This window comes from Microtus pennsylvanicus, chromosome 5 (genome assembly GCF_037038515.1).
Source record: "Microtus pennsylvanicus isolate mMicPen1 chromosome 5, mMicPen1.hap1, whole genome shotgun sequence".
Lineage (NCBI taxonomy): Eukaryota > Metazoa > Chordata > Mammalia > Rodentia > Cricetidae > Microtus > Microtus pennsylvanicus.
Window position 1 is genome coordinate 48,773,654 of NC_134583.1, and position 21,935 is coordinate 48,795,588.

A 21,935-nucleotide genomic window follows, 5' to 3' on the forward strand; every position below is an offset into this window, starting at 1 on the left:
AAGATCCAAGGGAGGGCAGACTAGGAACGAGCAAATGTCATGGAATCTGATGAGCCACTGTGGTTTAGTGATGGCTTTTAAGAAGCTGCTGAAGGTGGATTTAGCTGGCCTAATGTCTAAATTGGAACAGTTTTTTGAAAGTGTGTATGTGTGTATGTCTGTGCACCTGGAGGCTAGAAGATGATGTTGTTAGATGTCATACTCTCTCTCTCATTTTTCTACCTTATTCCCTTGAGGTGGCATCCTCACTGAACCTGAAGCTCACGGAGTTTTGTCTAGCTTGGTGGCTGGTAAACTCCAACAATGCTCCTGCCTCCACTTCTCTCCTGCCTCTCAGAGCTGGGATTATAGACATGTGCCCAGCCTTGCCTGACTTTTTATATGAGTTCTGCGGATTTGATCTCAGGGCCTTGTGTTTTCAAAGAAAACTGGATTTACCCACTGAACCATCCCTCAGCCCCTCGAATGTGGGCTTTTCTGAATATTGAAATTTTTGCTGTATTCATTATAAATATGTGTGTGGCACAGAGTACTTAGAGTGCACAACAAAATGTTTGTAAAGAGGAAAAACTTGCGGTCATGAAAATCTGACTCAAACCACAGGCACCTTTTCGGGGCAGTGGAAAAGTGAGCATGGCTTCAGCTGTGTGCCGTGCCGAAGGCCTGAGTCCAGTCCCGTTGGCCAGCAGTGCATTTTGTGTGGCCAGTCAGACTCTTCTTACTTTCCTTTCCTGCCTTTCGGTTATTGTTCCTGTGGGTTGTTTGCACAGATCTTCAGAGATACTTCTTAGATGTCCTGATGGGAAATACTGCCTCTTGTTCTCTTGAACAAAATGGGGAGTTAATTAAAACTCTCAGGAGTGGGAATTAACTGCTTCTTCTAACTGAACCTTGCTTTCTGGGCTTAGACAAAGCCATTTAAATGATTTCCATATTCTTTGGAGCATTCAAAAGCTGTTTACAACATGAAGGAATTACTAAAGCACCCTGCTTTAAAAAGCACTCTCTACTTTTAGTCCCACACATTTTTATATTTTTATGTGTGTAGACTAGCTGGCCCCCACTGCTGTTGCTCTGTGGGCTCTTTCTTTCTTTCTTTCTTTCTTTCTTTCTTTCTTTCTTTCTTTCTTTCTTTCAATGAACTCGATGCTTGAAATGAGGTGATCTCCCTGAGATGGCAGCCTGGTTCTTTTCCCTTTGTACTCTGACAGCTTACGGGGATGCTGTAGAAATCTATAAACGAGTGTTGAAGCCTCCAGCAACGTATTAGAGTTCCTCTGCCTTCAGGTCTAGTTGCATAATGAATGGGGCCCAGAGAGCCTGTAGTTTTGAGTCTGCCAGGTCCCAGCCCTGTGTACAGCTGTGTAGGACTTAGAAATTGTTTCAGCACAGCCTCTTAAATAGATAGGCTTATATTCTTATTTACCTGACATTGTATGTATTCCATTTCATCTTTATCTTTTGGACTTCAGTTTCTGTTTAATTTCATGTTTTCTTTTTATATTTTTTCTTTTTCCCACTCCACCCTACTACATGCCCCTGGGTCAATTTATTCTTGTACTCATCTCTTGTCTTCACCTTTCTGGAGGCAGACAGGTGGTGGATAGAAAGCCATCCATTCCTCAAACAAAAGAGACTCACTGCCCTTTTAATCCCAGTATATCCCCACACAGACACACCCTGAGCCGCACATTAGCCCTTGATAGGATAATCCTGCTATCCTGGTTTTAACTACAGTGGGTTTAGAACTGACTGCCTGGTTTTAAAAATTGCCCCCCTAAGCAAATCAAACAAGGGAAGGCAAAATTCCTTTGTAATTTAGTACTATATGCAAATTGCAAGAATTCTTTCCTATGAATCTGTTCCCAGAGGAATAAGCTTCGGTGATCATGTTGAGACAGATGCATTAGCCAAGATTTTTTGTACAAATAGCAGAAACTCAGTTTGATCTAGCCCAAAGACTAGACTCATAGGACTAATACAAAGGCTCAGTATATGTCTCTGCTTTTTACAGCATAGACCAGGGAAGAAGATATCATCCTGGTTTTTGGATGATTGTCATTCGTTCGTTCATTCATTCATTCATTCATTCATTCATTCATTCATATTCCCCCTCTCTCTCTCTTTCCCTCCTTCCTCCTCACCCTCTTCCTCCCTCCTTCTTTCCCTCTCTTTTTCTTCTCTCTATTTTCATTATCTCCTCTCTCCCCCCACTTCGCTTGCTTCCTCCCTCCCTTTTCTTTTGTTCATTTTATCGCTCATGACTCTTGGCTCCAGTAGAGGTGATGATCTTGGCCCATTAAGGCAGAGTTGAGAAGGATCCTCCGCCAAGAGTAATTAATTCAAGCTTTCTTTATTTCTCTCCTCTAGAAAAACAACAAGGGGGAAGTTGAACAGTCTGGGGTTCTCACATGTGTAAGGTTTCTTTTTGGAGACCTGAGTATCTCCTGATAGGCTCATTACCAACTAAATTGCAGTCTCCTGTAAGATGTAGGAAGCCATCTTATTTCTTGATCCTACATTCAACTTCAAGCTTTCCGTGCAGGAGGAACTTATCCAGAGAAAATACTTGGGAGCTGGAGAGGTGGCCCAGTGGTTAAGAACACATGTTCTTGCAGATGTCCTGTGTTTTATTCCTCACACCTGCATGGCAGCTCATGACTGTCTGTAACTCCAATTCCAGGGTACTTTGATACCCTCTTCTGACCTCCATAGAACCAGGCACACATGGTGCATAGACATACATGCAAACAGAATACTCATACACATAAAAAGTAAATAAATTAAACAGGTAATTTAAAAATGGTAAATATCTTAAAGTCCCAGGGAGAGATGTGAGGGTTTTAATGGTAGCATGATAGCTCGGTATTCTTATATAGGTCCAAACTTCACTCTATCCAGATACTACTCCTGTTGGATCTTTTTTTCCGAGACAGGGCTTTTCTTTAGCTTTGGAGCCTGTTCTGGTATTAGCTCTTGTAGACCAGGCTGACCTCGAATTCACAGAGATCCACCAGCCTCTGCTTCCGGAGTGCTGGGATTAAAAGCGTGCGCCACCACTGCCCGGCTTTCCTGCTGGACCTTGATGGCCAGTTGCATCTCTCTTAGACACACCAGGCTTCCCACCATCCTGTGACTGCGCTTCTAATAACTAAAACTGACTAACTCTTAGGATACATCCCAAGATCTCCAACCAAAACCACCACCCATGGCACTACATTTTCATAAAGCCTATCATACTGGTGTTTAGAAAGTCCACCCTTAGGCTATATGCTTGTTAGGCCTGCTCAGCTCCAGTGGTGGCAGCTAGTCCTATAGAAAATGAGATGACCTTTGAATCAAAGAAACATGTTTTTCCTATTCCCAGGACTTTGGAATATGACTCCCAAGGCTTAGGGAAGGTGTTGGAATGACAGCTCTTGTTCTTGTTTTGTAATTAGCCTCCAAGAGATTTGAGATTTATTTTGTTTTCTAAAAGATTTGTAAGATTGTATTTTATATATATGTATGAGTGTTTGCTCCTAAGCCTGTATACCCCATGAGTGAAGGTGCCCATGGAGGCCAGAAGGAGGTGGCAGACTCCTGGATCTGCAGTTACAAGAAGTAGTAGTGAGTCTTTTACGTTTGGTGCAGGGAACTGACCCTGGGTTCTCTGCAAGAGCAGCCAGAACTCTTACCCCCTGAGCCTCTCCAGCCCCTGGGATTGGAATTTTAAAGGACGGAGTCCAGCCTTTACCCTGTGTTTGTAGAGTCATGCTTTGAAAGGGGACAAATGTTGTTTGTCTCTAAAAAGTTCTTGACCAACACACAAGAAATCTTTAGAGACCCTGCATACCTTGTTCCAACTTCTGTGATATGAGGGAGGTAGTGTGTTTCACTGTGGAATCTCTTAGAATGCGAACAATGTTCTTCCACAGTCCAGGTTTCACACAGAACACATGCTCCCCATTCTCCCAATACTTTTAGATAACTGCCTTGACTTAGACTGCTGAAACAGTTTTCACTATTGACATCTATCTGCCTGTCTTCCTTCCTTCCTTCCTTCCTTCCTTCCTTCCTTCCTTCCTTCCTTCCTTCCTTCCTTCCTTCCTTCCTTCCTTCCTTCCTGTGTGCACACACCATGGTGCACATGAGAGAGCAAAGGACAGCTTTCAAGAGTCAGGATTCTTACATTTTACCATGTGGATCCACATGGTCTTGGCAGTGAAAACTTGTACCTCCTGAGCTACCTTGTCAGCCCAAGGAAAAAATCTTTTTAAGAAAATCAGCTATTAGGCTGAAGTCCATTGGCCTTTATCTCATCTCTGACCTTCCCCTAGAAGAAAATACTGCTAAAGGCTATGAGGTAACCTTCTGGAAGCTTCTGTTTTTCCACCCATATGTAAACAGCATTAAAATTGTGTTGCATTTCATCGTCATGCCATGGGCCATTTTTGTATCATGCTTTTTTCATGGCTCATCTTGTGTTTCTATGCTAGGCATAAATATGAGCCTGGAGTTTTAAATGCTGCAAGTAAGTGGTCCAGATTATTAACCAGGCATCTTTTGTTTGACTGTTCCCTCAGAGACACTTTCCAATTGTGAGAATAGTCACACAGTGCACAAAACAATGCAAAAACTAAATTTTATAGTTGAGCTGTCCCTGAATTAATCCCAAACAACAGAAAGCTCCCTCAACAACATAGTAACTTGACCGTATGATCTGCTTGCTCCATAGTTCTTTATCTGTAAAATGGGAACAGAAGTAACACTCTCTTTACGAGGCGATGGGAAGAAATAGACGAAGGGCTGTGTGAAAAGTGCTCTGAGCAGCTCCTGGCTTCTGTTGAACGCTGTGTGCGGAGAGTGCTGTGCTCGGACAACACTGTGCTGCTCTCTCAGAGCTGCAATGACCTTTGCTGTGTGTGTTTTCCTTCCAACTATTTTGTAAGCACCCCAGGAAAGCAATGAGTTTTACTGAACTCTGTTTACAGTATCATCATAGATGCGGTTTATCCCAGTATACAAAGTCTCTCTGTGAATAAGTAGACCTCTCCTAGGTAGTCAGTTTGATTTTCTAAACTGACTTATCTGCCAGGACCTCACTACACAGCCAGGCTGGCCTCATACGATCCTCCTTACTTAGCGTGCTGGCCTCCTCATGTTCATTTTTAACACTGCGGTTCTTTTACTAGCTGCTAGAATGGAGCCTGCACCACCAGCCTTTCCTACTGTGTGCTGTGAGCTCTGGGTCAGGCATTTTCTCTCTCTCTTTTTTTATTTTTTTTTTTATTTTTTATTGATAAAAGGAGAATAAAAAAAAAATAAGTTTCCACCTCCTCCCAGCCTCCCATTTCCCTCCCCCTCCTCCCGCCCTTCTCCCCCTCCCCCTACTCTTCTCCCCCTCCCTCTCCAGTCCAAAGAGCAGTCGGGTTCCCTGCCCTGTAGTAAGTCCTAGGTCCTCCCCCCTCCGTCCATATCTAGGAAGGTGAACATCCAAACTGGCTAGGCTCCCACCAAGCCAGCACATTAAGTAGGATCAAAACCCTGTGCCATTGTCCTTGGCGTCTCATCAGCCCTCATTGTTCGCCATGTTCAGAGAGTCCAGTTTTATCCCATGCTTTTTTGGTAACAGTCCAGCTGGCCTTGGTGAGCTCCCAGTAGATCAGCTCCACTGTCTCAGTGGGTGGGTGCACCCCTTCTAGCCATAAATAGGGGTCACGGAGTCTACAATAGGTGAACCTAAAGAAGCTAAGTAAGAAGGTGAACCCAAGGAAAAACATATAGTTATCCTCTTGGCTAAGGGAAGTAGACAAAATTGCTGGGGAGAAAATTGGGATCTTGGGGGTGCGGTGGGATGGGGGTAAGGGGAGATGGGGAGAGAAAAGGTAGAAGGGAAGGAGGGGGGACTTGGGGAAACAGGAGGATTGGGATTAAGGAAGGTTGGATAGGGGAGCATGGAACCACAATTCTTAGTTAAGGGAGCCACTTTAGGGTGGGCAAGAGTCTTGACCGTAGAGGGGCTCCCAGGTGCCCAAGCTGAGGTCCCGAGTTAGTTCCTTGGGCAGCTGAGGATAGGGAACCTGAAATGACCCTATCCTAGAGCAATACTGACGAATATCTTGCATATCATCATAGAACCTTCATCTGGTGATGGATGGAGATAGAGACAGAGACCCACACTGGAGCACTGGACTGAGCTCCCAAGGTCCCAGTGAAGAGCAGAAGGAGGGAGAACATGAGCATTTTCTCTTTGAACGTAGGACTTTAACTTATTTTCTTACCATGGCCTTTGGGTCAGTTAGTACAAATAGCTTCTACAGTGGGTGACTGCAGTGGCATTATTGTGTTAAAATATGGGACTGGTTTGAATGAGTTTTGTTATCAGCTCAGATGGCAGGTACTATTCCTAGAAACCACCAGAGGCCCGGATGAAAGAGTAACTGTGGAAGAACCATCTGTATGAGAATGACCTGCGTGGGTTTCCTAGGTCTCAACTGTCAGGGGTCAGAGTTCAGGCATGGCATCAGTGGTGCAAACACAGTGTGAGAGAGAAAGAGCTTCTACTACTTATGGTCGGGATGTGTAGCCATCTATGGGAATCACAGGAACGTCCAGCAGCAAAGGCAGAGAGAGTGAGGCAGGACCTGGGCACCATGCAATTACTTGGTTTCCCATAAGAAGTCTTAATTGGCGGATTTAAAGAGAGCAGATGTTAGATCCCCCCAAAGAGATAGCAGCCACCGTAAGTTTGTTTGTCAGGTGTCTAAGTTGTGCCTCTGCAGGAAGTGGAGGGAAAGGAGAAAGGCTTCTGAGTTATCCCTGCTCTCCCAGTAGGAGCCATTCTGGTTTTGTAGAGCTTTGCCAGCTCTCAGTGGTGATTGAACCTTTGACTGCACCTTGCTATGGGAAAGTAAGACTTGCATTCAGAAACAAGAGTTACAGCGGGGCCTGGTGAGACAGGCCTGTGGTCCTGTGGGAGGCTCAGGAAGGATTGCTGTGAGTTCAAGGCCAGCTTGGGCTACACAGTGAGATACATGGTGAAACCCTGGCTCACATAAGACAAAAATGATGTTGCAAAGGGAAAGGAAAATCGTAGCAGTTACTGTAAGGGCAGACTACATAACTGCACACAGCACAGTGGCTATGGGGACTTGCTGGAGACTTGTGGCTAGATCTACCCTTTAGTCCTTGGCCTTCTCCACCTTCCTGTAGGACAAGTTGTGACTCTATGGCTGGACAGTGCCATTTATAAATAATGGTGATTTTGACCTTGGAATCAGACATACATTGACATTTGGGAGACTCGCTGCTTTCCTCTCTGTCCTCTGAAAATTGCCACCCACTGTGAGTCCTTCAGCAGAAGAATGGGCCCTGCTCCTAAGAGTTGTCTTCTCACCGGTTCAGGAAAACAAATGTTAGCTGTGACCCACCTCTGGATGCTGGGGGCAAGTCTGCCCCGTGGGAGAGCCTGGGTATTAACTACTCTCGCAGCAGTAAACTGCCATCCACAAAGGAGCCATTGGTGACTGTGAAGGCTCTTTGTCTGTGGCATCAAAGAGATTCTATCACAGTGTTTAGATGGTGCAGGCTTGAGCTGAACTGGAAGGAAAGGCAGTGGTGTCACCAGGTGCCAAGAGCCATCTCAACTGCTCCTGGTACAGCTGTCTGGGAAATGCCCTAGGCTCAGCCCACTACTGTCCCTTCACCCGAAACCCAGTGAGGCTCCATTTTATAAAACGCCTAGTTGTTCTAGATGGGGGTGATTCTGTCACTTGTCCGTCACCTGGGATGAAGGTGCTTTTCCTTAGACAGGTCAGACAGCCTATTCTGCTGGGGAGATAAGCTTCATGATAAGATGGAACAACCCTGGACTTTTCTGAGTTGCCCGTTTGCACAATTGTGCTTTTCTCTGGATAAACACCTCCCTCAGGAATTGATCATTGACACTGGTCAAGCCCAGATTATCAGGATAACAGCTCTCCCACTGAGCAGTGAGATCTACTGTTTGAGGCAGGCAACCCTCTGCATGGCTGCTGTGGATCCCTGGTTTCAGCCTTTCCTTTGGGATGGAGGAAGGGAGCATGGGTGGGCTGGGAGCCCACTCCGGGCTCAGGGCAGTTTGTAGGCGTCTGTCCTCCTCGGCCACTTTGCACCTCCTCTCTTTCTTTCTAGTTCCTAGGTCTTCCCATTTATCTTTTCCCCTCTGTTTCACTCATTGAGATCCCCTGGGTGTTATTTGCTTAGATTCCGCTCACAGTTGTGTCATTGAAGCTTACTGCTCTCAGCGTAAGTGCTGCTGAAACCCGCTCTTGTCATGGCTGAGTTTGGAGTGGACCTCCCGATTGGTTTTCTCAGTTCTCTCTATGACTGTTTAGGATGTGAATCTGCAGAACTCTAGCAGGAAAGGGTGAGGATTCCCAGGGTGTCATCCCACTTTCCACACTGCACACGCGACAAGTGGTGCTCACTGCAGTCTCCTTTCCAAGCAGACCCTTCACAGGCTAGGCCTCCAGCTGAACCAGACCCAGCATGCCTGGCTCATCAGGTCAAGCCCTGCCGCTTGGTTGGAAGCTCTTTTGAGGCCCTTCCAGCCAAGGGTGAGGTCATCAGGGGTGGTTTCACCGTCTTCTAGGTCACACCTTATAGTGGCATGTGGTCTGGGCCTCTGGGCTGTCTTGAAATCAGGTTTTCTGTTTTGGGATTGGTTTTGCGCATAGCATTGCCGAAACTGTCCTTATAAGTGGCACACATTGTGCATTGCCTTGGGAAGTGGTCAGTGCTGTTCTAGCCCTTTAAGTGTGTTTTTCCCCCTCTTCAGTCCCAGGTAAATCACCACAGTGCTGCTAGTAATGAAACCTACCAGGAGCGCCTGGCGCGGCTAGAAGGAGATAAAGAGTCCCTCATACTACAGGTGAGTCCTCTTGCTGCCTAGCTTCCCCAGGAGGAATCCTCTGCTGGAAAGTGTTGTTAGTCTGTGAATCCTTCATTTATCTTGTGCTCCTAAGCATCTCTCTGTGCACCCTACAAGCCCTGTGGGCAGGTTGAGACTGGGTGCTAGCAATGAGCAAACTGGGCCCAGTTATCTGGGAGCCTGTAAGTCTGCTAGAGGAGATGAGTGTATCCTTTGTCACTAATAAAATTGAGCCCTGAGTGACACAGCCTCAGGGAGCACGTTGATGGAATCTGGTCCATGAGTCTGAACCTGGATCCAGACATATCACTTGAATGCCAGATCCCCTGCTCTGGTTGCATGGGCTTTCTTGCTCTAGGAGAGGAGTGGAGCTCTGAAACTTTTCATAGAGAAAGGACACCAAAGCAGCCTTTCACTTTCAAAACTCAGTGTTCCTTGGGAGGACATCACATTGCGTGTTCTTCTAGAAAGCCTGCATTGCAGCAGAAGGAGCTCTTTGCCGTATTATCCCCCGAATGCACCAATACATTTAGCAAGCAGGTATTCAGGGTCTCCTCTGCATTGCATACAAATCGACAGTTTGGAGAATGTAGAGATTAGTGTCCTAATTTCAGCTTCTTAAAAAGCTTGAAGGATTAAGAATAATCCTTAAAGAGATGAAGGCTGGGATTCAGGTTTTAGAGTGCTTGCCTATATGCATGAAGTCCTTGAATTCCATCCCCAGTGCACTGGGATGGTGCACACCTGTAATCTCTGTGTTTGGGAGAAGGAAAAAGGAGGTCCAGAAATTCAAAACTACGTATTGGTTTGAGGATAGCCACATGAGACACCCTGCCCACCACACACACACCATTGTGCTGAAATGGAGGAAGTGTAGGAGGGGGACGTTAAGGTCTGATGTTGGCCCCAAGGTTTGGAACACTAGGTAGGGATTGTGCATGAGATAGCAGTATGCGTATTTCTTTTTCTTTCTTTTTTATTTTATAAACTTAAGATTAATCAATTCTTTCAGAAACTAGAAATTCTGAGAATTTCACTTAGCAGATTAGGTTAACATCTGTCTTTTGCTTGTGCCTCTCTCACCTCCGTTAAATGATTGAGCTCATACCAAACATACAATTTGTAGCCTACTTTTATTCTTTTATTTGCTTCATTGACTTTTTTCTTTTTTTCTATTTTCAAATCGTGTTTGCCTGCATATATGACTGTGTGAGAGTGTTGCATCATCCAGAACTGGAGTTACAGACAGTTGTGAGCTGCTATGTAGGTGCTGGGAATTGAATCCGGGTGCTCTGGTAAAGCTCTTGCCACTGAATAATCTCTCCAGCCCCTTCAATGACTTTTTAAATAATTAAATCATTATAAAGTAATTGAATATCTGGTTTGTCAGATACTGGTTTTAGATCCTGTGGGTATATCAGTGAATAAAATGGAGAAAGGGAGAGACAGGGCAGGGGGGAGGAGGAGGGGAGAATCCAAACCAATACCTAAAATATTTCAGGTAGTGATAAGTACCATGGAGAAAAATAAGTTCAGATAAGCAGTGTACAGACAGGCACTCCCTGGCAGAAGGGAGCTAGGGTGTAAATCATGGATACCTGCAGGAGTGCATTCCAGGCAAAGGAGGTGATCAGTCCAGCCCACCAACAGAGATGGAGTGCCCTTGGTGTGTGGGCAGGACAGCAAGGGGCAGTTGTGGCTGGAGTCCCTGGAAAGAAGGGGTAGCAGGGGTCTGTTTTTATAACACAGGTCCATTGAAGGGTGTAGAATTTGAAACTTTATCCCCAAGACATGATTCATGAAATGATAGTCCAGTTTAGAACTGCATAACAAGCAGTATAAAACTGCAGACTTTTGAGCCAGGACCCTCTACGATTGGAACAACACATAGCCATTTAGATGGGATTACAGTTAATAAAGAAGGCCCATATAAAAAAGCTCCCTTTCACAGCCATTTCTGTTCTTACCAAGTTCTTGACTAACCCCTGTTTAAATAATCTGAACACAGTTGAGGAGCTGTTGACTAATAAAGGTGAAAGTTGACCCTCATGATGTCTGCTCTGTCAGGAGCAGTGTGAAAATCATTTACAACTTCTGGCTCCTGCCCTGTTCAGTAGTGCCCCGTGGAGCTGGTTCTGCGATTCTCAGCAGGGCATAGCCACTTGCATAATCTGCATGGTAGTTGAGTCACACTGAATGAGTTGGAGCCCTTAACCCAGAATACATTTTCCTGGGTCTCTTTGTAGAAGGACAAGATTAGTTTCTGTCCCCTCCCAGTTCCTAAACTTATGTTTAATATAGGGCTCCAAAGTGTTCGTTTGTAAAGAATGAAGATAGAATTCTGAAGTATTTAGTGCCATCTCCATACCTCCCGAGTCGCATGGCGTTCACCTCAGGCTCAGAAGACCCTGAAGCCCTTTGTCTTTGGTCTTCTGTACACCTGACCTGTTTGTTGCCTGTACTACTCCACAGGTATCTAAGAATGGTACAGCTTTATAAATTTTATTCCTTGTAGTGGCACCAACTATAAAACACCTTCCCGTAACAGAAACCCTGAATCCCAGGAAGCACAACCATTCCCCAGAACTCCAGTCTCTTGAATGTGTAGTTCATTACCAGTTAAAAAGACATGTGCTATTGATAGTATTCAGGAACAAGGATCAAAACCAAATAAAGACATGTGACTAGAGAGATGGCTCAGCAGTGAAGAGCATTGATTTTTCTTCCAGAGGACCTGGGTTTGATTCCCAGCACCCACATGGCCACTAACAGCTCAAGTTCCCAGGGTATCTGACACTCCCTTTTGTCCTCTGTGGGCACTGAACACACATACATGCAGACAATACAGCCATACATATAAGAATAAGAAATATTAACAGTAATACACACACACATGTGTTGTTTAAATGTTTAAATGGGCCTAGTTGGTGGGAGGAGCCTGTCTTTGGATTATTAGAATGTCAGCACACAGTGCACCCCTGCATCAGCTTTAAGAGTGTTTCAATCATTTACTCCTTATTTGGGTCTAGAAGTACAATATGTAAAATTGATAGGGTCATTTAAATGTGTGCCTGCAAGAAAAGGAATTTTCTAATTCATAACTTCATTTAAACACTCATAAATGAATGTATATTAACTCCTTCATGCTTTATTAATTATTACAGAATGAGAAATTAATTAGAATAACCTGTGTATAAAGGACCACCATGTCTTCAACCAAGAAGATCACGATTTACTGCTCATTGATTCCTTGAGTTTTGGAAGGTCTCCTGTTTTCTTTTGTTTTCCTGTATGGAACTGTTTCATAATAAAACATGGAAAGGATCCTAGGGATCAATTGTCTAATAGAGAAGGCTACTAAAACAATTATAGTATGTATATAGGTCATAAAGCGACTTTGTGTCAATGTAGTTTTCTTAGTATTTCCACAGACAATCTCAGGGTTCTTCAGAAAAATGGCTTCTTTCTTCCATGTGTGTGCAGTGTGGCTTTGGTGTTGTATGACTTAAGAGTCATGTTTTGGCCTGTAGAGCACAGAAACCTTTCTGGAGCCAAGTTCTGTCAGTGCTAATACATGCCCTTTGCGTCCCACATTCCTAATTACTTCCAAACGCTCACTTGATAGGTGAGCAGTCCCCACACCCGTGTGAGAGAAGTAAGGTCATTGGTTGGTTTCCATAAAGGTTTGGATTGCTCTTCCCCATGAGGTGGCAGAACCCTGGCAAGAGCTGAGATATGCCTTGAAGTCGGACTGCCCCACTAGAGGAATAAGGAGTAGGAGTCCAGCCCAGAGGCAGCTCTCATGAAGTCTGTTAAGAGCAGGAAATATGACCAAGGCATTTAGGCAGTGCTAAGATTCCATGGTATGGTGAGATTCTAACTGGAGTTGCCTTCCTCTGGGATACTGCTTCAACTCGCTCACCTAAAGAGAGGCCTTCATCAGCAGGTTGCTTTCAGAGCTTACCCACCCCACAGTGGGGACTTCTCTGCCTGACACGCAGTCCAGATTCTCCACTATTGTCTATGTTCTACAACAGGTGAGCGTCCTCACAGACCAAGTGGAAGCTCAAGGAGAGAAGATTCGGGACCTTGAAGTGTGTCTGGAAGGACACCAGGTGAAACTCAATGCTGCGGAAGAGATGCTTCAGCAGGTACGGGCAGGTGAAGTAGAGGGCTTTGGACCTGAAGCAGCTCAGGTGTTAAATGCCCCTGTATGGGCTCCTGCTTACTCTCCCATGATGCCTGGAGGTGGGGTTGGCTGTGCACTGTGCAATGTTTAGACAGCGGGTGAAGCCAACCTGAACGTTGAGGGTGCGGTGGGGCGGGGCTGGCCGGTGGGAAATAACTTGTTGAGCTGGTTAGACAGAGTCCTGGAGCACTGGAGCACTCGCTCTCTGCTTGCCTCTTCACTTCATCTTATCATCGAAGCTGTCACCTGCCAAGGGGCAGCTTCTGCGGTTGTCGAAAGTCAACCTGTCAGCTTGTTTTCTGCCTCTTCCCCCACCCTCACTCCAGTCATTCCCTCTGTAGTTTCTTTTGATTAGAAATTATCACCTAAATGCCATCTTACTGTAATTTAGTTGACATCCCAAAGGAAAGCAATAGTTAGCTGCTTCCTTATCCTTTTGATAGTTCTGGTGTGTGAACACATGATTTGCAAAGTTGTGGTCCCACAGAGGGACAGTCTAGTCCTTAAAGTTGGTACACTTCAGTATGATGTGGTGGTTCTCTTCCATTTGAAAAATATAGCGGCGTACCTGTCTCCACTATCACAGTTTTTTTAAGTCGAAATATCAGAATTGACCTAACCATCCTTCATCTTTCCAAAGAATTGTATCAAATTGTAAAAAGTAAGTTAGGGCTATTACAAAGGGGTACCGAATTGTCATAAAAAGTCTTGAAGGTCTGCTGAGCAAACCATTAGACTTTTGATTCAACCTAGTCCTAGATTTCCTTTGCTGAAGTTGTCCTTGCACTTTTAGCTATTTTGAAAATTAAAGTGTGCTGGAAGCTTCTGTGTGTGCGCTTTGTAGCTGTTGATGTAATACCTGACATGGGGACTTCTCACTCTCTGTTCTTCAAATGAGTGGGTTTACGTAGATGACTGATTATAGTCCTTTCCTCAGAGCTCTGTAGGACCAGCCTGTGAACACAGTGTTTGCTTTCTACTGTTGGCCTTAGCATAGATGTCATCGTTTCGGGGTGTGGTAGTTTTGTTTGGGTGCATTTGAAGAATTTAAGGGAAGAAAAGGTAAATCAGTATCTTGATGGATGTGTCTTTATAAAAACTAGTTTCCAGGTGGTGGCGGCACAAGGCTTTAACCCCAGCAGTCTGGAGGCAGAGGCAGGTGGATCTCTGAGTTCAAGGTCCGTCTGGCATGAGTTCCAGGACAGCCAGGGCTACACAGAGAAACCCTGTCTGGAAAAATAAAACAAAACACTGGTTGCAGCAGCATGGAAGTTGCAATTAATTTGTTATCTTCTCCTGATTAATAAATTACCGTGTTCATGGCTCAGTTTGATTTTGCTTAGATTATATACCATTTTTCTTACTTACAGTTTTTCCTGGGAAATTATGATTAGCAACAGGTCCTTTTTAGAAGAAAAAAATTAATCTATCTTTTGACTACCTGGGAAAGAAAATAGTCTGATGGGGGAAAATATCTTTTATGAAACGTACGGGGATTGAACTTTCAGGTCTGCCTGAGGTGTGGTTGGATGCGGGCGGGTAAGGAAGGACGATGATAGGCAGTTGTAAACAGTTCAGAGAGACCCTGACCATCTGAGTGTGAAAGTGAGCGAGTGCACTAGAATGTCTGAGGGCTGACCTTTCAGGAAGGTGGCACCTGGCTAGAAGCCATGGTTAGAGCTTAGAGAATGGCTGCATTGTAGTGCTAGCGTTGTCTGCTTTACTGCTTCCAGCTACAGCAGAGTTCCTGTCTGTTGAGGAGTCTGACGGGGGCCAGCAGTGCCTCCACAGAGCTTGGCTCACCCATCTGTCGGCACGGTCACTAAGAAAGCGTTTGGGACTTGTGAAACGTCTTAGGCTGATTGGCCTTTGTATCCTGTGTATTCTAATTCTGTGTCGCGTGCTGTGAGTGAGGTATCGGGTTATTGATTTGCTTATGCAGTAGATGTGATGTCATCTTTCACCTGCTACAAATTGAAGTAAGGGTGGCTCAGCATTTGTCGCTTCTAGAATTTGACTAAGTTCTGTGTCCTTAACCTTCAGTATGACCTCTCAGTCTTTTAAGGGTGCATTTCATAAAAAATTACACGTTCCTATTGTGAGGCACATTTGAGCCTTAACTCCCAGTAGGTGTTTGTTGAACTTGGTGGTTTCCGCTCTAGATCTTAAGTTCAGTGTTATTGCTGTCATGGAATCGGCTTGGTGCTGTTTGTGAAGACCCTTGGTTCTTGCCCCACAGTGCTGATACAATGCTGTTTACAGCTAGGAATATGTATATGTCCTGTGAACTAGGGCAGGAAGAGGCTTGCCCAGTTTGGCTAAGATATCCTTCGCTGCAGGACTCTTGGCTTCTGGTGGTTGGAACAAGAATGACTCACGGCCTAGAGGCAGAGAATGGACACAATTGCTTCTTTCTGCCAGCCTGGGAGACCATTTCTATCCTTCCAGACCTGCCCCTTTGCTCTGGATGAGGTCTTTCCCTCCAGTGGGGCCTTCCCGGAACCCATTACTTCCCCTAGATGCACTGGTCTAAATAACACTGCACACTGCCTTTGTGGACCCAGTAATGCAAGGTAGTCTAGTTAGTTGCTGGTTTTTTCTTTTTCTTTTCTTTTCTTTTTTATTTTTTAACACAGGTAAAAATTAAATATTTAAAGATGTTTTAAAAATTTGACACTTATTTCATTTTTGACTTGTCCTGTATGAAATATAGAGTAAGTTACTATGGGTCATGCCTGGCCTGGAGATCTCTAGCCTGAATATATGCTCTGGACTGTTCCACCCACAGGCTGGAATAATACTTGGAGACTGTCTCAGTTACTTAATTACTCAGTTAAGACACCCTGACAAAGGCAATTTATAAAAGAAAGAGTTTATTAGGGGGTTCATATTTCCACAGGGTTAGAGTTTATGATCATCATGCCTGGGAACCTGGCGGCAGACAGGCAAAGTGCTAGAATAGTATCTTACATTCTTATCCACAGACTTGAGGCAAGTGAGAGCCAACTGGGGAATGGTGTGGTGTAACATGAGGGCTGGCTCATTGGGGTTTCTGTCCTACCCGGTACCCCACAGCCAGCAAGCCCCAAAGAAATCACACAGAGAGCCTGCATTAGATATAAACTGATTGGCCCATTAGCTCGGGCTACTTATTAGCTCTTGTAGCTTATATTAACTCATTGTTCTTATCTATGTTAGCCACATGGCTCAGTACCTTTCTCAGCCGGCAGGTTACATCTTGCTTTTCGGTGGTCTGTGCAGGAGTGGGAAGAATGGGCTTCCTCCTTTCCAGCATTCTCCTGTTCTCATCGCCCGCCTCTACTTCCTGTCTGGTTGACCCACCTATACTTCCTGCCTGGCCAATCAGTGTTTTATTAAAATACATGATTGACAGAATACAGATAATTCTCCCGCAGCAGTGTGGGCTTTTGGAACCTCAAAGCCACCACCAATGGCACAACAGCACACCTCCTCCACCAGGATCACATCTCTTAACCCTTCCCAAACAGTTCAAACAACTGGGGACCAAACATCTAAACATGTGTCTGTGGGGGCCATTCTCTTAATCCAGATACAATATGCATTGCCCCAAACCAGGGCTTTGTCTAAGTTCCAGCAGTCCCTCTGAGCTGCCTTTTCCCACAGCTGCTGTTCCGTGTCAGACTCCTTCCAGGAGCCCAGAGGGAAGAGGCTAACCTCTCACCCAACTCATAAGACAGGCCTCCTCTGATTTCCTCAGACTGTCCCAGCCCAGCCACTGCTCACTGATCTGCCTGCTAGCTGGTGCAGCTGAACCGGAACTCATCTAGTCCCCAGGAGAAAACACCTCCTTGGCAGTAGATAAACCAGAAGTATATAGAAGCAGCATAGGGACAGGTCCACCGAGACTGCAGTATGCTTGAAGATGCCTTGGGAAGGAAGGAAGGAGGATGCAAGTTTTCCTGACTTTGTGAAGGCACCACCCTGCTCTGAGAACCAGGGAACAACATCAGCATGTTTCAAGCCTCCAGCCTAAACTAAGAGCCCCAGAGTTTAGGTGAAGCCTACTGAGCTGTATGATGTGACTGGGAGTCAGTGAGCCTGGATGTTGATCTGGGAAGCTCAATAAATCTGTTCTTTTTTAAAAAAAATTTATTATTATTACTATTATTATTATTGATTCTGGGTCTCAAGCATGCTAGGCAAGCACTACTGCCCCTGAGCTCCTGCTCTCTGGTTTTCTTTCTTGTAGAGAATGGGGATGGCAGTCTGGGTTCTAAATCATGTGTCTCTGCTCTTTCGTCATAGGAGACTAACATGATGAGGGTTATAGTAAATATTGTCCAAAATGCATGGTTGCTGATCCTACCCTCATTGGACCCAGAGTTTGGTAGAGATTTCTTCCACGGCAGCGTGGGAGGGAAGGAGTGGGCTGTGCCTGTGAAAGTGTGTCCTGCTGAGTAAGAAAGCTCCAGAGCCAAACAGGACCAAGACCTCATGACAAAGCCAAAGGCTATGCATGGAGTTGCTGTAAATGGCCATGAAGTTGTGTCCTGCTCGTCCAGTTCTGTTAGAAACAGATTGTCAAACCAATGGCCAGTGTACCTGAAGATACCGTGCAAGAGTTAGGAGGCCTAGACACCGGCCCTGCAACACGTGAAGAAATGGAGATTTTTTTTTAATCGAAGAGAATATGAAGTATAACCACACAAATGGTCTGGCAGACACATAGATCTGTCTGAGGAGGTTTACAAGGCAGCAACTCATGAGTGAAGAAAATGTGCATTTAAATATTCTCTAAAACCCCTCAGAGATTTTAAGGCACAAATACCTAGTTTCTTCAAATTTATCTTACTTGATGTTATATGTCCAGACATACATAGTGGTATACGTCAAGCCACGTGGCCGGTGAGGCTGAGAGTTCAAGGAGACTCAGTTAGGCTTGAATGTGGTCCTAGCTTCGTGACAAGGCTGGAGCTTTTGGCTGCAGAGGGCAAAGGTACAGGGTTTTGCTTTCTTGTCTTTCCACAGCCCGTTCTTTCATTCTGGTTTCAGATTGCCAGGCTGGCTGCAGGCCCCTGACAGTAATTCCCTGGGTCATGTTCCACTCTTAAAGATGGAGGTAATTGCTTCAAGATGTGGCCCTTTAAGGAGAGAATGAGTCAAAAGGCAGATTTCTTTTTTTTATCAGCTCTAGTCAGGATCTGAGCCTTGGAGAAAGGAAATGGTTGGCTGCTCTGAGATGTTAACTTTCTTTCATCTCTGAGAAAGGAAGTGCTCTTGTGAGGCCAGAAGAAGCTGGCGGTGGCAGCGAAGAGAGAGGGGCAAGTGGTAATTTTGTTCACTCTTTTCTACCAGTCCCAACCAGTTTCACAGCCCTCCGCCATAAGTGGAATGACCTTCCATGCCCCTCCCTCCTCCTTCTTGCCTGCTTTCTTTTGAATTGCAGGCAACCTTGCAATAGTTAGGGGCAGGAAGTGCAGTGCTGCTTGAGAAGCTTCCTCCCCTTCCCCTCAGCGGACTGCCCACCTGCTGCTGCCTCCCACACATCCATCACGGTAGCTGCAGGACTCTAAGCAGTGCCCAGTGGGGTCCTACCCTGTAGGTCAGGAGGCCTGGGCAGGTTCGTCTCAGCTCCAGACAAGCAGTTTGCCTCCAGAGCTGACTCCAGTGCTGGGAGTGGCAGCCAGCAGTGACACAGGGACATCTTCTTTAGAGAAGACATAATAAAAGCAGTCAGCAAAGAAGATGGGAGAGCAAAGTGAATGGCCATGGGCATCTGGTACAAGGAAGATGAGGTGGCAGCCAGTAATGTATGCCGATGAATGCCGTGGACTCTGTAAAAGCCTAAAAGTTATGGCTGAAGTTTAGACACTGGATCCTAGAGTAAAAACTGTTTGCGCCTCTTAGGTGAAGGCAGCGGGCAGGTTACAGGCAGACACACATCTTGTTGAGGAGTAAAAGGAAGAGGGGAAAGAGGGAGGGTTCTCTCTCTCATGTATATGTACATGTATATGTATGTATTACACACACAGCACACATTTACTTATACAGAGACAGGACCTATGAGTTGGTGGTACTTTAAAGGCAAGGGAGGCCAGAGGGGAGGCTTCTCTAGAATGTCAGAAATTTGATCGTGTTTATAGCCCAAGGAATGAGAACTGATGGTGAGGACGAGATTAAATGCCGGTCAGAGTGCATGATTGATGGTCCTATCCCAGACCAGCACAGAGCTTGATGGGAACTCCGTTCAAGGCAGCACAAAGGTGAGGGAGTGGCTAGGTCCCAGTGAATGGGAGTCTGTCTGAGTTACTAGCTAGAGGAAGATCAGGGAACGCCAGCAAAGACCACTGGTTGGCTGCCAAGGTAACTGTGATATTCATCAAGTTGTGCGAGTATGCCTTGAAGGGCAGAAGTGGTAAGGTCAGTCAAAATGGGAAAATTCAGTAAGTAGTGCTCTGTCTGTCTGTCTGTCTGTCTCTCTCCCTGCCCCCCCCCTCTCTCTGTCTGTCTCTCTCACTTTCCATCTTTCCCTCTCTGTGCTTATGTGTCCATTTCTCCGTTTCTATCTCTCTGTCTCTGTCTCTCTTTAACTCTGTGTGTCTGTGACCCTGCCTTTACGTTTGTGTGTGTCTGTCTCTCTGTCTGTGTCTGTCTCTGTGCCCGTCTTTACGTTTGTGTGTGTGTGTCTATATACTGACTCTCTGTCTCTGTCTCTATCTTGGTCTCTCTCTTGCAGGGGTAGGGGAGGGCTGCAGGGTCATTGTAGCCCTGTCTGGGTTCGCCTTCACTCAGCCTCTGAGTGCTAAGGTTACAGGTGTATGCAAACACTTCCATCTTTCTGGGATACACAAAATAGTCGATGAAAGGGAGAGAACGTGACATAAGATGACAGGGTGCAGTCATGCCAGGTTAGCTTTATAATGGGGGTGGGGGCAAGAGGGGGAGAGAGAGGGAGAGCGCGCGCATGCATGCGTTCCTGCTCACGCAAGCATGTTTGCTCCCACTAAGACAGGGATTTAATAGAGATGAATGAGGTGATAGTGGAAAACTCTGAAAGAAAGAATGTAAGTTCGGTGAATGATAGCAGTTTTTATTGTGTTGGGAGATAGGAGGAGAGGTTATTTGACTAGAGGACATTGTGAGGTCTAAAACTTGGAGATTTGGAGCAGTCACTGAGAGAAACCAGCCAGGGATATGTAAAGTTTTACCAGGCAGTATTGGCAGTTAACTTATAATCAGCTCTGATGAGTTTGTATTGAGACCGATGGGCACGATTAAATGACTTTCAGTAGCAACGCTCAGGTCATCAGGAGTGGAGACAAATATAAACAGATTTGGTTCCATCTGGGCCCTGGTAAACAAAGGCGGTCAGCTCTGGGTCAGGGGTGTTGGGGGAAGGATTTTTCTGATGTAGATATAAATACAGATGTAATGACAAACCTCCAAGTATAGAGTGGCTAGGGGAACAAATATTGCTAAAGAAAGTTGATAGACCAGGAAAACATGGAGTTACCAAGTAACCAGTGGACACAGAAGAAGAAATTCTAGGTTGAGGGAGCAAGAGGAATAACTGAAAAAGGTCAGACAAGAGAACTTAAGAATTGAAGACTCTGGAGGCAAAGCAAACATACTCTGGGTGCAGATGAGGACCTAGCTGTTACCCTGCCACTGAGAAGCAAAGCCCTCAGGAGCTGAGGTCGTTGTGAAGCTGAACAGAAGGTCTGCAAGCGGATACAGGCCGGAACGGTCATTGACAAGGATGTTGAAGCTCCTGAGGAGACGCAGATCGCCTAATGTAGGTAGCAAAGCCATTGATCAAAAGATGAATGCCTGGGGGAGTGGGAACTGCCTTGCTTCTGGGTGTTTGGGAGTCTGTGCTGTAACTGAACAGTGCTGCCTTGGGATATGTGTGGACGATTGATGGGAACAGACAGTGGTTTGCAGGCGGCCTGGGGTGGGAGATTGGGTTGTGGGGTCAGAGTGTTCTTCATCTGAGATGACTAGGGAGAGGGAAATATACCATGTCAGATGCAACTGTGGTTCGTGTTGGAAGGAGAAGCATTGAGGTTGCAGGATCGCTAATTCCTGTTAAGTTATGCACTTTAGAGAATCTGATTCCTAATAGTGGCCACAGACATCACTGGGTTTTAAGATACAGACACTGAGCTGGGTTGGCTTAAATTTGTTGAAGACTGCCTCACCTCCCTCCCCCACCCCCAACAACCATTAGCATTAAAATTCTATTTTCTAAACTGGGCAGTGGTGGCACATGCCTTTAATCCCAGCACTTGGAAGGCAGAGGCAGGCAGATCTCTGTGAGTTCAAGGCTTGCCTGGTCTACAAAGCGACATCCAGGACAGGCAGGACTGACTGTTAGACAGGAAACCCTGTCTTGAAAAACAAAACAAAACAAATAAACAAACAAAAAACAACAAAAAATTCCATTTGTTTTTTGGTCTTTGTTATTAGTCTATATTAATTGTATATAATGAGTCTCATTGTGGTATCTTCACACATGTATGTAATGTAATTTGATCATATTCCCCCATTACCCTCTCTTGTCCCACTTCTGATCCCTTCCTTATCAACTTGTGCTTTCATGGCTCTTTTTATGATCAAGCTTTTCAAAAACTTTTCATACAAGTATATACTGTAGTCCAGCGAATCTCCCCATATCCGGTGCCCTCCCTCCCTATCGCTGCAGCGTCTGTAATTCCCCTTTTCCTCCACACCGTTTCAGTTGTCTGTCATATCATGTACACATACAACATATGTAGCTATGTAAAATCTAGGTCTCAAACTGGGAGAAAAAAAATGTTTATTTCTATGAGTGACCTAATTGTTTAATATGGTTATTTCTGCTTCTTATGA

At 45.3% G+C, this 21,935-nt stretch overlaps 1 protein-coding gene across 1 annotated transcript in view; it reads left to right on the forward strand.

The window, feature by feature from the left end:
* Positions 1-21,935, forward strand: part of Ppfibp2 (PPFIB scaffold protein 2) — a 177,364-nt gene that overhangs the window by 103,383 nt on the left and 52,046 nt on the right. Inside the window, 2 exon segments of the mRNA XM_075971819.1 lie at positions 8,801-8,893; positions 12,931-13,044. Coding sequence (XP_075827934.1) covers positions 8,801-8,893; positions 12,931-13,044 — 207 coding nt within the window.